The sequence below is a fragment of the Chiloscyllium plagiosum genome, unplaced genomic scaffold (genome assembly GCF_037043375.1).
Source record: "Chiloscyllium plagiosum isolate Xiang-an unplaced genomic scaffold, Cpla_swu_hap1 HiC_scaffold_50, whole genome shotgun sequence".
NCBI classification, from domain to species: Eukaryota; Metazoa; Chordata; class Chondrichthyes; order Orectolobiformes; family Hemiscylliidae; genus Chiloscyllium; species Chiloscyllium plagiosum.
The window spans coordinates 19738216-19755735 of record NW_028270188.1 but is presented as its reverse complement, the minus strand read 5'-3'; the positions used below and the strand labels follow the sequence as shown (position 1 = coordinate 19755735).

The 17520-nt window shown below is 61.8% G+C and overlaps 1 protein-coding gene across 5 annotated transcripts in view; it reads right to left on the bottom strand.

Moving 5' to 3' along the window:
* LOC148135253 (uncharacterized) overlaps window positions 1–17520 on the bottom strand; it is a 147697-nt gene that overhangs the window by 66069 nt on the left and 64108 nt on the right. For 3 of the 5 annotated variants that reach the window (XM_087984987.1, XM_087984989.1, XM_087984990.1), the window contains 3 exons: window positions 17367–17465; window positions 14614–14712; window positions 11516–11614 (listed from right to left, as the gene is read on the bottom strand). In XM_087984987.1, coding sequence (XP_087841113.1) covers window positions 11516–11614; window positions 14614–14712; window positions 17367–17465 — 297 coding nt within the window. The remainder of the gene's footprint in view (window positions 1–11515; window positions 11615–14613; window positions 14713–17366; window positions 17466–17520) is intronic. The other 2 variants (XM_087984988.1, XM_087984991.1) reach the window with 2 other exon arrangements.

The following is a 17520-nucleotide window of genomic DNA, read 5'->3' as shown; positions in this document are numbered from 1 at the left end:
GGAGACACTGTCACAGGGTCAGGACTGAGGGAGGGAGGCACTGTCACAGGGTCAGGACTGAGGGAGGGCCGCACTGTCACAGGGTCAGGACTGAGGGAGGGAGGCACTGTCACAGGGACAGGAGTGAGGGAGGGCCGCACTGTCACAGGGACAGGACTGAGGGAGGGAGGCACTGTCACAGGGACAGGACTGAGGGAGGGAGACACTGTCACAGGGTCAGGACTGAGGGAGGGAGGCACTGTCACAGGGACAGGACTGAGGGAGGGAGGCACTGTCACAGGGACAGGACTGAGGGAGGGAGACACTGTCACAGGGTCAGGACTGAGGGAGGGAGACACTGTCACAGGGTCAGGACTGAGGGAGGGAGACACTGTCACAGGGTCAGGAGTGAGGGAGGGAGGCACTGTCACAGGGTCAGGACTGAGGGAGGGAGACACTGTCACAGGGTCAGGACTGAGGGAGGGAGACACTGTCACAGGGTCAGGACTGAGGGAGGGAGACACTGTCACAGGGACAGGACTGAGGGAGGGAGGCACTGTCACAGGGATAGGACTGAGGGAGGGAGGCACTGTCACAGGGTCAGGACTGAGGGAGGGAGGCACTGTCACAGGGACAGGACTGAGGGAGGGAGACACTGTCACAGGGACAGGACTGAGGGAGGGAGGCACTGTCACAGGGACAGGACTGAGGGAGGGAGGCACTGTCACAGGGATAGGACTGAGGGAGGGCCGCACTGTCACAGGGTCAGGACTGAGGGAGGGAGACACTGTCACAGGGTCAGGACTGAGGGAGGGCCGCACTGTCACAGGGTCAGGACTGAGGGAGGGAGGCACTGTCACAGGGTCAGGACTGAGGGAGGGCCGCACTGTCACAGGGACAGGACTGAGGGAGGGAGACACTGTCACAGGGTCAGGACTGAGGGAGGGAGGCACTGTCTCAGGGTCAGGACTGAGGGAGGGAGGCACTGTCACAGGGTCATGACTGAGGGAGGGAGGCACTGTCACAGGGACAGGACTGAGGGAGGGAGGCACTGTCACAGGGACAGGACTGAGGGAGAGAGGCACTGTCACAGGGACAGGACTGAGGGAGGGAGGCACTGTCACAGGGATAGGACTGAGGGAGGGCCGCACTGTCACAGGGTCAGGACTGAGGGAGGGAGGCACTGTCACAGGAACAGGACTGAGGGAGGGAGACACTGTCACAGGGTCAGGACTGAGGGAGGGAGGCACTGTCACAGGGTCAGGACTGAGGGAGGGAGGCACTGTCACAGGGTCAGGACTGAGGGAGGGAGGCACTGTCACAGGGTCAGGACTGAGGGAGGGAGGCACTGTCACAGGGTCAGGACTGAGGGAGGGCCGCACTGTCACAGGGACAGGACTGAGGGAGGGAGGCACTGTCACAGGGACAGGACTGAGGGAGGGAGACACTGTCACAGGGTCAGGACTGAGGGAGGGAGGCACTGTCTCAGGGTCAGGACTGAGGGAGGGAGGCACTGTCACAGGGTCAGGACTGAGGGAGGGAGGCACTGTCACAGGGTCAGGACTGAGGGAGGGCCGCACTGTCACAGGGACAGGACTGAGGGAGGGAGGCACTGTCACAGGGACAGGACTGAGGGAGGGAGACACTGTCACAGGGTCAGGACTGAGGGAGGGAGGCACTGTCTCAGGGTCAGGACTGAGGGAGGGAGGCACTGTCACAGGGTCATGACTGAGGGAGGGAGGCACTGTCACAGGGACAGGACTGAGGGAGGGAGGCACTGTCACAGGGACAGGACTGAGGGAGGGAGGCACTGTCACAGGGACAGGACTGAGGGAGGGGGACACTGTCACAGGGTCAGGACTGAGGGAGGGAGACACTGTCACAGGGACAGGACTGAGGGAGGGAGACACTGTCACAGGGACAGGACTGAGGGAGGGAGGCACTGTCACAGGGACAGGACTGAGGGAGGGCCGCACTGTCACAGGGTCAGGACTGAGGGAGGGAGACACTGTCACAGGGTCAGGACTGAGGGAGGGCCGCACTGTCACAGGGACAGGACTGAGGGAGGGAGGCACTGTCACAGGGGCAGGACTGAGGGAGGGAGGCACTGTCACAGGGACAGGACTGAGGGAGGGAGGCACTGTCACAGGGACAGGACTGAGGGAGGGAGGCACTGTCACAGGGACAGGACTGAGGGAGGGAGGCACTGTCACAGGGACAGGACTGAGGGAGGGAGGCACTGTCACAGGGACAGGACTGAGAGAGGGAGGCACTGTCACAGGGTCAGGACTGAGGGAGGGCCGCACTGTCACAGGGACAGGACTGAGGGAGGGCCGCACTGTCACAGGGACAGGACTGAGGGAGGGAGGCACTGACACAGGGACAGGACTGAGGGAGGGAGACACTGTCACAGGGACAGGACTGAGGGAGGGAGGCACTGTCACAGGGACAGGACTGAGGGAGGGAGGCACTGTCACAGGGACAGGACTGAGGGAGGGAGGCACTGACACAGGGACAGGACTGAGGGAGGGCCGCACTGTCACAGGGTCAGGACTGAGGGAGGGAGGCACTGTCACAGGGACAGGACTGAGGGAGGGAGGCACTGACACAGGGACAGGACTGAGGGAGGGCCGCACTGTCACAGGGTCAGGACTGAGGGAGGGAGGCACTGTCACAGGGACAGGACTGAGGGAGGGAGGCACTGTCACAGGGACAGGACTGAGGGAGGGCCGCACTGTCACAGGGACAGGACTGAGGGAGGGAGGCACTGTCACAGGGACAGGACTGAGGGAGGGAGACACTGTCACAGGGTCAGGACTGAGGGAGGGGGGCACTGTCACAGGGACAGGACTGAGGGAGGGAGGCACTGTCACAGGGACAGGACTGAGGGAGGGAGGCACTGTCACAGGGACAGGACTGAGGGAGGGAGGCACTGTCACAGGGACAGGACTGAGGGAGGGAGGCACTGTCACAGGGTCAGGACTGAGGGAGGGCCGCACTGTCACAGGGACAGGACTGAGGGAGGGAGGCACTGTCACAGGGTCAGGACTGAGGGAGGGAGACACTGTCACAGGGACAGGACTGAGGAAGGGCCGCACTGTCACAGGGACAGGACTGAGGGAGGGAGGCACTGTCACAGGGACAGGACTGAGGGAGGGAGGCACAGACACAGGGACAGGACTGAGGGAAGGAGACACTGTCACAGGGACAGGACTGAGGGAGGGCCGCACTGTCACAGGGTCAGGACTGAGGTAGGGAGGCACTGTCACAGGGACAGGACTGAGGGAGGGAGGCACTGTCACTGGGACAAGACTGAGGGAGGGAGACACTGTCACAGGGACAGGACTGAGGGAGGGAGGCACTGTCACAGGGACAGGACTGAGGGAGGGAGACACTGTCACAGGGACAGGACTGAGGGAGGGAGGCACTGTCACAGGGACAGGACTGAGGGAGGGAGGCACTGTCACAGGGATAGGACTGAGGGAGGGAGGCACTGTCACAGGGACAGGACTGAGGGAGGGAGGCACTGTCACAGGGACAGGACTGAGGGAGGGAGACACTGTCACAGGGTCAGGACTGAGGGAGGGCCGCACTGTCAAAGGGTCAGGACTGAGGGAGGGAGGCACTGTCACAGGGTCAGGACTGAGGGAGGGAGGCACTGTCACAGGGACAGGACTGAGGGAGGGAGACACTGTCACAGGGACAGGACTGAGGGAGGGAGGCACTGTCACAGGGACAGGACTGAGGGAGGGCCGCACTGTCACAGGGACAGGACTGAGGGAGGGATACACTGTCACAGGGTCAAGACTGAGGGAGGGGGGCACTGTCACAGGGACAGGACTGAGGGAGGGAGACACTGTCACAGGGTCAGGACTGAGGGAGGGCCGCACTGTCACAGGGACAGGACTGAGGGAGGGAGGCACTGTCACAGGGACAGGACTGAGGGAGGGAGACACTGTCACAGGGTCAGGACTGAGGGAGGGAGGCACTGTCTCAGGGTCAGGACTGAGGGAGGGAGGCACTGTCACAGGGTCAGGACTGAGGGAGGGAGGCACTGTCACAGGGTCAGGACTGAGGGAGGGCCGCACTGTCACAGGGACAGGACTGAGGGAGGGAGGCACTGTCACAGGGACAGGACTGAGGGAGGGAGACACTGTCACAGGGTCAGGACTGAGGGAGGGAGGCACTGTCTCAGGGTCAGGACTGAGGGAGGGAGGCACTGTCACAGGGTCATGACTGAGGGAGGGAGGCACTGTCACAGGGACAGGACTGAGGGAGGGAGGCACTGTCACAGGGACAGGACTGAGGGAGGGAGGCACTGTCACAGGGACAGGACTGAGGGAGGGGGACACTGTCACAGGGTCAGGACTGAGGGAGGGAGACACTGTCACAGGGACAGGACTGAGGGAGGGAGACACTGTCACAGGGACAGGACTGAGGGAGGGAGGCACTGTCACAGGGACAGGACTGAGGGAGGGCCGCACTGTCACAGGGTCAGGACTGAGGGAGGGAGACACTGTCACAGGGTCAGGACTGAGGGAGGGCCGCACTGTCACAGGGACAGGACTGAGGGAGGGAGGCACTGTCACAGGGGCAGGACTGAGGGAGGGAGGCACTGTCACAGGGACAGGACTGAGGGAGGGAGGCACTGTCACAGGGACAGGACTGAGGGAGGGAGGCACTGTCACAGGGACAGGACTGAGGGAGGGAGGCACTGTCACAGGGACAGGACTGAGGGAGGGAGGCACTGTCACAGGGACAGGACTGAGAGAGGGAGGCACTGTCACAGGGTCAGGACTGAGGGAGGGCCGCACTGTCACAGGGACAGGACTGAGGGAGGGCCGCACTGTCACAGGGACAGGACTGAGGGAGGGAGGCACTGACACAGGGACAGGACTGAGGGAGGGAGACACTGTCACAGGGACAGGACTGAGGGAGGGAGGCACTGTCACAGGGACAGGACTGAGGGAGGGAGGCACTGTCACAGGGACAGGACTGAGGGAGGGAGGCACTGACACAGGGACAGGACTGAGGGAGGGCCGCACTGTCACAGGGTCAGGACTGAGGGAGGGAGGCACTGTCACAGGGACAGGACTGAGGGAGGGAGGCACTGACACAAGGACAGGACTGAGGGAGGGCCGCACTGTCACAGGGTCAGGACTGAGGGAGGGAGGCACTGTCACAGGGACAGGACTGAGGGAGGGAGGCACTGTCACAGGGACAGGACTGAGGGAGGGCCGCACTGTCACAGGGACAGGACTGAGGGAGGGAGGCACTGTCACAGGGACAGGACTGAGGGAGGGAGACACTGTCACAGGGTCAGGACTGAGGGAGGGGGGCACTGTCACAGGGACAGGACTGAGGGAGGGAGGCACTGTCACAGGGACAGGACTGAGGGAGGGAGGCACTGTCACAGGGACAGGACTGAGGGAGGGAGGCACTGTCACAGGGACAGGACTGAGGGAGGGAGGCACTGTCACAGGGTCAGGACTGAGGGAGGGCCGCACTGTCACAGGGACAGGACTGAGGGAGGGAGGCACTGTCACAGGGTCAGGACTGAGGGAGGGAGACACTGTCACAGGGACAGGACTGAGGAAGGGCCGCACTGTCACAGGGACAGGACTGAGGGAGGGAGGCACTGTCACAGGGACAGGACTGAGGGAGGGAGGCACAGACACAGGGACAGGACTGAGGGAAGGAGACACTGTCACAGGGACAGGACTGAGGGAGGGCCGCACTGTCACAGGGTCAGGACTGAGGTAGGGAGGCACTGTCACAGGGACAGGACTGAGGGAGGGAGGCACTGTCACTGGGACAAGACTGAGGGAGGGAGACACTGTCACAGGGACAGGACTGAGGGAGGGAGGCACTGTCACAGGGACAGGACTGAGGGAGGGAGACACTGTCACAGGGACAGGACTGAGGGAGGGAGGCACTGTCACAGGGACAGGACTGAGGGAGGGAGGCACTGTCACAGGGATAGGACTGAGGGAGGGAGGCACTGTCACAGGGACAGGACTGAGGGAGGGAGGCACTGTCACAGGGACAGGACTGAGGGAGGGAGACACTGTCACAGGGTCAGGACTGAGGGAGGGCCGCACTGTCACAGGGTCAGGACTGAGGGAGGGAGGCACTGTCACAGGGTCAGGACTGAGGGAGGGAGGCACTGTCACAGGGACAGGACTGAGGGAGGGAGACACTGTCACAGGGACAGGACTGAGGGAGGGAGGCACTGTCACAGGGACAGGACTGAGGGAGGGCCGCACTGTCACAGGGACAGGACTGAGGGAGGGATACACTGTCACAGGGTCAAGACTGAGGGAGGGGGGCACTGTCACAGGGACAGGACTGAGGGAGGGAGACACTGTCACAGGGTCAGGACTGAGGGAGGGGGGCACTGTCACAGGGACAGGACTGAGGGAGGGAGGCACTGTCACAGGGACAGGACTGAGGGAGGGCCGCACTGTCACAGGGTCAGGACTGAGGGAGGGAGGCACTGTCACAGGGTCAGGACTGAGGGAGGGAGGCACTGTCACAGGGACAGGACTGAGGGAGGGAGACACTGTCACAGGGTCAGGACTGAGGGAGGGAGGCACTGTCACAGGGTCAGGACTGAGGGAGGGAGACACTGTCACAGGGTCAGGACTGAGGGAGGGAGGCACTGTCACAGGGTCAGGACTGAGGGAGGGCCGCACTGTCACAGGGTCAGGACTGAGGGAGGGAGGCACTGTCACAGGGTCAGGACTGAGGGAGGGAGGCACTGTCACAGGGACAGGACTGAGGGAGGGAGACACTGTCACAGGGTCAAGACTGAGGGAGGGGGGCACTGTCACAGGGTCAGGACTGAGGGAGGGAGGCACTGTCAGAGGGTCAGGACTGAGGGAGGGAGGCACTGTCACAGGGTCAGGACTGAGGGAGGGAGGCACTGTCACAGGGACAGGACTGAGGGAGGGACATACTGTCACAGGGTCAGGACTGAGGGAGGGGGGCACTGTCACAGGGTCAGGACTGAGGGAGGGAGGCACTGTCACAGGGTCAGGACTGAGGGAGGGAGGCACTGTCACAGGGACAGGACTGAGGGAGGGAGGCACTGTCACAGGGTCAGGACTGAGGGAGGGCCGCACTGTCACAGGGACAGGACTGAGGGAGGGAGACACTGTCACAGGGACAGGACTGAGGGAGGGCCGCACTGTCACAGGGTCAGGACTGAGGGAGGGCCGCACTGTCACAGGGACAGGACTGAGGGAGGGAGACACTGTCACAGGGTCAGGACTGAGGGAGGGAGACACTGTCACAGGGACAGGACTGAGGGAGGGAGACACTGTCACAGGGTCAAGACTGAGGGAGGGGGGCACTGTCACAGGGACAGGACTGAGGGAGGGAGGCACTGTCACAGGGTCAGGACTGAGGGAGGGAGGCACTGTCACAGGGTCAGGACTGAGGGAGGGAGGCACTGTCACAGGGTCAAGACTGAGGGAGGGGGGCACTGTCACAGGGACAGGACTGAGGGAGGGAGGCACTGTCACAGGGACAGGACTGAGGGAGGGAGACACTGTCACAGGGTCAAGACTGAGGGAGGGGGGCACTGTCACAGGGACAGGACTGAGGGAGGGAGGCACTGTCACAGGGACAGGACTGAGGGAGGGAGACACTGTCACAGGGTCAGGACTGAGGGAGGGAGGCACTGTCACAGGGTCAGGACTGAGGGAGGGAGGCACTGTCACAGGGTCAGGACTGAGGGAGGGAGACACTGTCACAGGGTCAGGACTGAGGGAGGGAGGCACTGTCACAGGGTCAGGACTGAGGGAGGGAGGCACTGTCACAGGGTCAGGACTGAGGGAGGGAGGCACTGTCACAGGGTCAGGACTGAGGGAGGGAGGCACTGTCTCAGGGTCAGGACTGAGGGAGGGAGGCACTGTCACAGGGTCAGGACTGAGGGAGGGAGGCACAGTCACAGGGTCAGGACTGAGGGAGGGCCGCACTGTCACAGGGACAGGACTGAGGGAGGGAGGCACTGTCACAGGGTCAGGACTGAGGGAGGGAGACACTGTCACAGGGACAGGACTGAGGGAGGGAGACACTGTCACAGGAACAGGACTGAGGGAGGGAGGCACTGTCACAGGGACAGGACTGAGGGAGGGAGGCACTGTCACAGGGACAGGACTGAGGGAGGGCCGCACTGTCACAGGGACAGGACTGAGGGAGGGAGGCACTGTCACAGGGTCAGGACTGAGGGAGGTAGACACTGTCACAGGGACAGGACTGAGGGAGGGCCGCACTGTCACAGGGACAGGACTGAGGGAGGGAGGCACTGTCACAGGGACAGGACTGAGGGAGGTAGACACTGTCACAGGGACAGGACTGAGGGAGGGCCGCACTGTCACAGGGACAGGACTGAGGGAGGGCCGCACTGTCACAGGGTCAGGACTGAGGGAGGGAGGCACTGTCACAGGGTCAGGACTGAGGGAGGGAGGCACTGTCACAGGGACAGGACTGAGGGAGGGCCGCACTGTCACAGGGTCAGAACTGAGGGAGGGAGTCACTGTCACAGGGACAGGACTGAGGGAGGGCCGCACTGTCACAGGGACAGGACTGAGGGAGGGCCGCACTGTCACAGGGACAGGACTGAGGGAGGGCCGCACTGTCACAGGGACAGGACTGAGGGAGGGCCGCACTGTCACAGGGTCAAGACTGAGGGAGGGGGGCACTGTCACAGGGACAGGACTGAGGGAGGGCCGCACTGTCACAGGGACAGGACTGAGGGAGGGCCGCACTGTCACAGGGACAGGACTGAGGGAGGGCCGCACTGTCACAGGGACAGGACTGTGGGAGGGAGGCACTGTCACAGGGACAGGACTGAGGGAGGGCCGCACTGTCACAGGGACAGGACTGAGGGAGGGAGGCACTGTCACAGGGACAGGACTGAGGGAGGGAGGCACTGTCACAGGGACAGGACTGAGGGAGGGAGGCACTGACACAGGGACAGGACTGAGGGAGGGAGAAACTGTCACAGGGTCAGGACTGAGGGAGGGAGGCACTGTCACAGGGACAGGACTGAGGGAGGGAGGCGCTGTCACAGGGACAGGACTGAGGGAGGGCCGCACTGTCACAGGGTCAGGACTGAGGGAGGGAGGCACTGTCACAGGGTCAGGACTGAGGGAGGGAGGCACTGTCACAGGGACAGGACTGAGGGAGGGAGGCACTGTCACAGGGACAGGACTGAGGGAGGGCCGCACTGTCACAGGGTCAGGACTGAGGGAGGGAGGCACTATCACAGCGTCAGGACTGAGGGAGGGAGACACTGTCACAGGGTCAGGACTGAGGGAGGGAGGCACTGTCACAGGGTCAGGACTGAGGGAGGGAGGCACTGTCACAGGGACAGGACTGAGGGAGGGCCGCACTGTCACAGGATCAGGACTGAGGGAGGGAGGCACTGTCACAGGGTCAGGACTGAGGGAGGGAGGCACTGTCACAGGGACAGGACTGAGGGAGGGAGGCACTGTCACAGGGTCAGGACTGAGGGAGGGAGGCACTGTCACAGGGACAGGACTGAGGGAGGGAGGCACTGTCACAGGGACAGGACTGAGGGAGGGAGGCACTGTCACAGGGACAGGACTGAGGGAGGGAGGCACTGTCACAGGGTCAGGACTGAGGGAGGGAGGCACTGTCACAGGGACAGGACTGAGGGAGGGAGGCACTGTCACAGGGACAGGACTGAGGGAGGGAGGCACTGTCACAGGGACAGGACTGAGGGAGGGCCGCACTGTCACAGGGTCAGGACTGAGGGAGGGCCGCACTGTCACAGGGACAGGACTGAGGGAGGGAGACACTGTCACAGGGACAGGACTGAGGGAGGGGGGCACTGTCACAGGGACAGGACTGAGGGAGGGAGGCACTGTCACAGGGTCAGGACTGAGGGAGGGAGGCACTGTCACAGGGTCAGGACTGAGGGAGGGAGGCACTGACACAGGGACAGGACTGAGGGAGGGCCGCACTGTCACAGGGTCAGGACTGAGGGAGGGAGGCACTGTCACAGGGACAGGACTGAGGGAGGGAGGCACTGTCACAGGGACAGGACTGAGGGAGGGAGACACTGTCACAGGGTCAGGACTGAGGGAGGGAGGCACTGTCACAGGGACAGGACTGAGGGAGGGCCGCACTGTCACAGGGTCAGGACTGAGGGAGGGAGGCACTGTCACAGGGACAGGACTGAGGGAGGGAGACACTGTCACAGGGACAGGACTGAGGGAGGGAGGCACTGTCACAGGGTCAGGACTGAGGGAGGGAGGCACTGTCACAGGGACAGGACTGAGGGAGGGCCGCACTGTCACAGGGTCAGGACTGAGGGAGGGCCGCACTGTCACAGGGTCAGGACTGAGGGAGGGCCGCAATGTCACAGGGTCAGGACTGAGGGAGGGAGGCACTGTCACAGGGACAGGACTGAGGGAGGGCCGCACTGTCACAGGGACAGGACTGAGACACCCTTTTCAATCAGGGTGCCTGACACTGAGAAGGAGAGAGAGAGAGATCGAGCTCCCCTGTCCACCCTCCCCACTACCTGTAAGTGGAAATTTTCTGATTGATTGTGACCTGGAAGTGAGATGTTAGCGTTGAAAACCCGCCCATAGCCACACCACCGCAACACCAATCAGGTCATCTGCCCGATGATGTTGGTATTCCCACCAAAGTGAAGGGAGGAGGGAGCCAGCTGGGCTCTCCACGATTCTGGGGCTTGCTCACAAACGAGAGACCCCAATGGTTTCTCCCAGCCGCTGGACCTCCTGTTGATGAGGCTGACTTGCTGCCAGCGGGATATTGATGGAAAATGACCCATCGCTGGTGCATTCTCGCTGTTGAGGATAATCCTTGCATGGCTGCGTCGGGTTTTCCCAAGGGGAGAGAGGGAGAGGACTGGGAAATTGCCGGGTCCCAGCGCACGTGCCTGGGAGGGTAACTGGAAGCAGTAACACTCATTCTCCCTGCGCTACAAAGTCCAGGAGCAGATTTAGTCCACTCAGCCCATCATGTCTGTCCCACGCTTTAGTCATGGCTGACATATTGATGAACCACATTCCCCAGCTGTCTCCCTCGAATCCTTCACCCCCTTTCTCATCAAGAACTGGGCTACTGTAGAGTCTGGCAGAAGGGACACAGAGCATTCGGTCCAACTCATCTGTGCTATCCTAATATCCCAGCCTGACCTTGTCCCGTTTACCAGAATTTGGCCCATATCCCTGGGCCAAACCCTTCCGAGTCAAGTCCCCATCCAGATGCCCATCCCAGATCCACATATTTCCCATTCCTGAGATTCAGGATTCGGGATTTGCTTCCAACGCGGTCACCCTCCATCGTAAAGACCAGCTCAGTCATGTTATGGTCACCCTTCCCCAGATGGCTCCTGACAAGATTGGTCTGGAGGCCTTGAGGGAATATGCTGGAGACTGAGGCAGGTCTCCCCCTCACTATCTGCTGTGGGACAGGAGATGGGACAGGGGGCAGTGTGAATGAAGGACTGCGGGGGGGAGGGGTCACTCACCCTGGATGACGTTGGGACGAGGGGAGAGTGAGCCCCTTGTCCTGGGAAGGCTCTGTGCTCGGTTTGTCGTCAAAGTTGATGTCGTTGGGGGTTGTGCAACTGAATGTGGAGAGAGAGAGAGAGAGAGAGACACTTAACCACATCACCATCGTCACACCCCCCCCTCAGACATTCAATGGTGTTCCCATCCCTGACTCCCCCCACTCCCAACATCCTGGGGGTTACCACCGACTAGAAACACACCAGGACCCACCACATCAACCCAGCGGCTCCAAGAGCAGGTCAGAGGCTGGGAATCCTGCAGCGAGTAACTCCCCTCCTGACTCCCCCCAAAGCCTGTCCCACCATCGACAAGGCCCAAGGCAGGAGGGTGAGGGAATACTCCCCACTTGCCCCTGGGTGGGGGCAGCTCCAACAACACTCGAGAAGCTCGACACCATCCAGGGGGAAAGCAGCCCCCACACACACAAACATCCCCTCCCTCCCTCCCACTGACGCTCAGTAACAGCAGTGTGTACCATCCCCTCCCTCCCCCCACCGACCCTCAGTAACAGCAGTGTGTACCATCCCCTCCCTCCCTCCCCCCACCGACGCTCAGTAACAGCAGTGTGTACCATCCCCTCCCTCCCCCACCGACCCTCAGTAACAGCAGTGTGTACCATCCCCTCCCCCCCCACCGACCCTCAGTAACAGCAGTGTGTACCATCCCCTCCCTCCCCCCCCCACCGACGCTCAGTAACAGCAGTGTGTACCATCCCCTCCCTCCCCCCCCCACCGACCCTCAGTAACAGCAGTGTGTACCATCCCCTCCCCCCCCACCGACCCTCAGTAACAGCAGTGTGTACCATCCCCTCCCCCCCCCACCGACCCTCAGTAACAGCAGTGTGTACCATCCCCTCCCTCCCCCCGCCACTGACGCTCAGTAACAGCAGTGTGTACCATCCCCTCCCTCCCCCCCCACCGACCCTCAGTAACAGCAGTGTGTACCATCCCCTCCCTCCCCCCAACCGACCCTCAGTAACAGCAGTGTGTACCATCCCCTCCCTCCCCCCCACCGACACTCAGTAACAGCAGTGTGTACCATCCCCTCCCTCCCCCCGCCACCGACCCTCAGTAACAGCAGTGTGTACCATCCCCTCCCTCCCCCCACCGACGCTCAGTAACAGCAGTGTGTACCATCCCCTCCCCCCACCGACCCTCAGTAGCAGCAGTGTGTACCATCCCCTCCCTCCCTCCCACCGACGCTCAGTAACAGCAGTGTGTACCATCCCCTCCCCCCTCACCGACCCTCAGTAACAGCAGTGTGTACCATCCCCTCCCTCCCCCCACCGACCCTCAGTAACAGCAGTGTGTACCATCCCCTCCCTCCTCCCCACTGACCCCCAGTAACAGCAGTGTGTACCATCCCCTCCCTCCCCCACCGACCCTCAGTAACAGCAGTGTGTACCATCCCCTCCCTCCCCCCCGACCCTCAGTAACAGCAGTGTGTACCATCCCCTCCCTCCCCCCACCGACCCTCAGTAACAGCAGTGTGTACCATCCCCTCCCTCCCCCACCGACCCTCAGTAACAGCAGTGTGTACCATCCCCTCCCTCCCCCCACCGACCCTCAGTAACAGCAGTGTGTACCATCCCCTCCCTCCCCCCACCGACCCTCAGTAACAGCAGTGTGTACCATCCCCTCCCTCCCCCCCACCGACCCTCAGTAACAGCAGTGTGTACCATCCCCTCCCTCCCCCACCGACCCTCAGTAACAGCAGTGTGTACCATCCCCTCCCTCCCCCCACCGACCCTCAGTAACAGCAGTGTGTACCATCCCCTCCCTCCCCCCACCGACCCTCAGTAACAGCAGTGTGTACCATCCCCTCCCTCCCCCCACCGACCCTCAGTAACAGCAGTGTGTACCATCCCCTCCCTCCCTCCACCGACCCTCAGTAACAGCAGTGTGTACCATCCCCTCCCACCCCACCCACCGACCCTCAGTAACAGCAGTGTGTACCATCCCCTCCCTCCCTCCCACCGACCCTCAGTAACAGCAGTATGTACCATCCCCTCCCTCCCCCCCCACCGACCCTCAGTAACAGCAGTGTGTACCATGCCGTCCCTCCCTCCCACCGACGCTCAGTAACAGCAGTGTGTACCATCCCCTCCCTCCCCCCACCGACCCTCAGTAACAGCAGTGTGTACCATCCCCTCCCCCCCCCCCACCGACCCTCAGTAACAGCAGTGTGTACCATCCCCTCCCTCCCCCCACCGACCCTCAGTAACAGCAGTGTGTACCATCCCCTCCCTCCCCCACTGACCCTCAGTAACAGCAGTGTGTACCATCCCCTCCCTCCCCCCACCGACCCTCAGTAACAGCAGTGTGTACCATCCCCTCCCTCCCCCCACCGACCCTCAGTAACAGCAGTGTGTACCATCCCCCCCCCCCACCGACCCTCAGTAACAGCAGTGTGTACCATCCCCTCCCTCCCCCCACCGACCCTCAGTAACAGCAGTGTGTACCATCCCCTCCCTCCCCCCCACCGACCCTCAGTAACAGCAATGTGTACCATCCCCTCCCCCCACCACCGACCCTCAGTAACAGCAGTAGGCCATTCTGCCCTATTCTCCAGACTGTTACACAGGAACAGCAGTAGGCCATTCAGCCCCTTCCTTGATCCTGTTATCATGGAACAGGTCTTTCAGCCCATTGTTCGATCTTGTTAGGCAGAACCTAAGGAAGGCCATTCAGCCCCTCAGTCCTGCTTCCCAATTCCAGGGGATGACCCATTTACCAGAATTTGGCCCATATCCCTGGGCCAAACCCTTCCTCGTCAAGTCCCCATCCAGATGCTCATCCCAGATCCACATATTTCCAATTCCTTAGATTCAGGATTCGGGATTTGCTTCCAACTCGGTCACCCTCCATCCTAAAGACCAGCTCAGTCATGTTATGGTCACCCTTCCCCAGATGGCTCCTGACAAGATTGGTCTGGAGGCCTTGAGGGAATATGCTGGAGACTGAGGCAGGTCTCCCCCTCACTATCTGCTGTGGGACAGGGGATGGGACAGGGGGCAGTGTGAATGAAGGACTGCGGGGGGGGAGGGGTCACTCACCCTGGATGACGTTGGGACGAGGGGAGAGTGAGCCCCTTGTCCTGGGAAGGCTCTGTGCTCGGTTTGTCGTCAAAGTTGATGTCGTTGGGGGTTGTGCAACTGAATGTGGAGAGAGAGAGAGAGAGAGACACTTAACCACATCACCATCGTCACACCCCCCCCTCAGACATTCAATGGTGTTCCCATCCCTGACTCCCCCCACTCCCAACATCCTGGGGGTTACCACCGACTAGAAACCCAACAGGACCCACCACATCAACCCAGCGGCTCCAAGAGCAGGTCAGAGGCTGGGAATCCTGCAGCGAGTAACTCCCCTCCTGACTCCCCCCAAAGCCTGTCCCACCATCGACAAGGCCCAAGGCAGGAGGGTGAGGGAATACTCCCCACTTGCCCCTGGGTGGGGGCAGCTCCAACAACACTCGAGAAGCTCGACACCATCCAGGGGGAAAGCAGCCCCCACACTCACAAACATCCCCTCCCTCCCCCCACCGACCCTCAGTAACAGCAGTGTGTACCATCCCCTCCCTCCCCCCACCGACCCTAAGTAACAGCAGTGTGTACCATCCCCTCCCCCCCCACCGACCCTCAGTAACAGCAGTGTGTACCATCCCCTCCCTACTCCCACCGACCCTCAGTAACAGCAGTGTGTACCATCCCCTCCCTCCCCCACCGACCCTCAGTAACAGCAGTGTGTACCATCCCCTCCCTCCCCCACCGACCCTCAGTAACAGCAGTGTGTACCATCCCCTCCCTCCCCCCACCGACCCTCAGTAACAGCAGTGTGTACCATCCCCTCCCTCCCCCCACCGACCCTCAGTAACAGCAGTGTGTACCATCCCCTCCCTCCTCCCCACTGACCCCCAGTAACAGCAGTGTGTACCATCCCCTCCCTCCCCCACCGACCCTCAGTAACAGCAGTGTGTACCATCCCCTCCCTCCCCCCCGACCCTCAGTAACAGCAGTGTGTACCATCCCCTCCCTCCCCCACCGACCCTCAGTAACAGCAGTGTGTACCATCCCCTCCCTCCCCCACCGACCCTCAGTAACAGCAGTGTGTACCATCCCCTCCCTCCCCCCACCGACCCTCAGTAACAGCAGTGTGTACCATCCCCTCCCTCCCCCCACCGACCCTCAGTAACAGCAGTGTGTACCATCCCCTCCCTCCCCCCACCGACCCTCAGTAACAGCAGTGTGTACCATCCCCTCCCTCCCTCCCACCGACGCTCAGTAACAGCAGTGTGTACCATCCCCTCCCTCCCTCCACCGACCCTCAGTAACAGCAGTGTGTACCATCCGCTCCCACCCCACCCACCGACCCTCAGTAACAGCAGTGTGTACCATCCCCTCCCTCCCTCCCACCGACCCTCAGTAACAGCAGTATGTACCATCCCCTCCCTCCCCCCCCACCGACCCTCAGTAACAGCAGTGTGTACCATCCCCTCCCTCCCCCCACCGACCCTCAGTAACAGCAGTGTGTACCATCCCCTCCCCCCCCCACCGACCCTCAGTAACAGCAGTGTGTACCATCCCCTCCCTCCCCCCACCGACCCTCAGTAACAGCAGTGTGTACCATCCCCTCCCTCCCCCACCGACCCTCAGTAACAGCAGTGTGTACCATCCCCTCCCTCCCCCCACCGACCCTCAGTAACAGCAGTGTGTACCATCCCGTCCCTCCCTCCCACCGACGCTCAGTAACAGCAGTGTGTACCATCCCCTCCCTCCCCCCACCGACCCTCAGTAACAGCAGTGTGTACCATCCCCTCCCCCCCCCCCACCGACCCTCAGTAACAGCAGTGTGTACCATCCCCTCCCTCCCCCCACCGACCCTCAGTAACAGCAGTGTGTACCATCCCCTCCCTCCCCCACCGACCCTCAGTAACAGCAGTGTGTACCATCCCCTCCCCCCCCACCGACCCTCAGTAACAGCAGTGTGTACCATCCCCTCCCTCCCCCCCCACCGACCCTCAGTAACAGCAGTGTGTACCATCCCCTCCCTCCCCCCACCGACCCTCAGTAACAGCAGTGTGTACCATCCCCCCCCCCCACCGACCCTCAGTAACAGCAGTGTGTACCATCCCCCCCCCCACCGACCCTCAGTAACAGCAGTGTGTACCATCCCCTCCCTCCCCCCACCGACCCTCAGTAACAGCAGTGTGTACCATCCCCTCCCTCCCCCCCACCGACCCTCAGTAACAGCAATGTGTACCATCCCCTCCCCCCACCACCGACCCTCAGTAACAGCAGTAGGCCATTCTGCCCTATTCTCCAGACTGTTACACAGGAACAGCAGTAGGCCATTCAGCCCCTTCCTTGATCCTGTTATCATGGAACAGGTCTTTCAGCCCATTGTTCGATCTTGTTAGGCAGAACCTAAGGAAGGCCATTCAGCCCCTCAGTCCTGCTTCCCAATTCCAGGGGATGACCCATTTACCAGAATTTGGCCCATATCCCTGGGCCAAACCCTTCCTCGTCAAGTCCCCATCCACATGCTCATCCCAGATCCACATATTTCCCATTCCTTAGATTCAGGATTCGGGATTTGCTTCCAACTCGGTCACCCTCCATCCTAAAGACCAGCTCAGTCATGTTATGGTCACTCTTCCCCAGATGGCTCCTGACAAGATTGGTCTGGAGGCCTTGAGGGAATATGCTGGAGACTGAGGCAGGTCTCCCCCTCACTATCTGCTGTGGGACAGGGGATGGGACAGGGGGCAGTGTGAATGAAGGACTGCGGGGGGGGAGGGGTCACTCACCCTGGATGACGTTGGGAGGAGGGGAGAGTGAGCCCCTTGTCCTGGGAACGCTCTGTACTCGGTTTGTCGTCAAAGTTGATGTCGTTGGGGGTTGTGCAACTGAATGTGGAGAGAGAGAGAGAGAGAGAGACACTTAACCACATCACCATCGTCA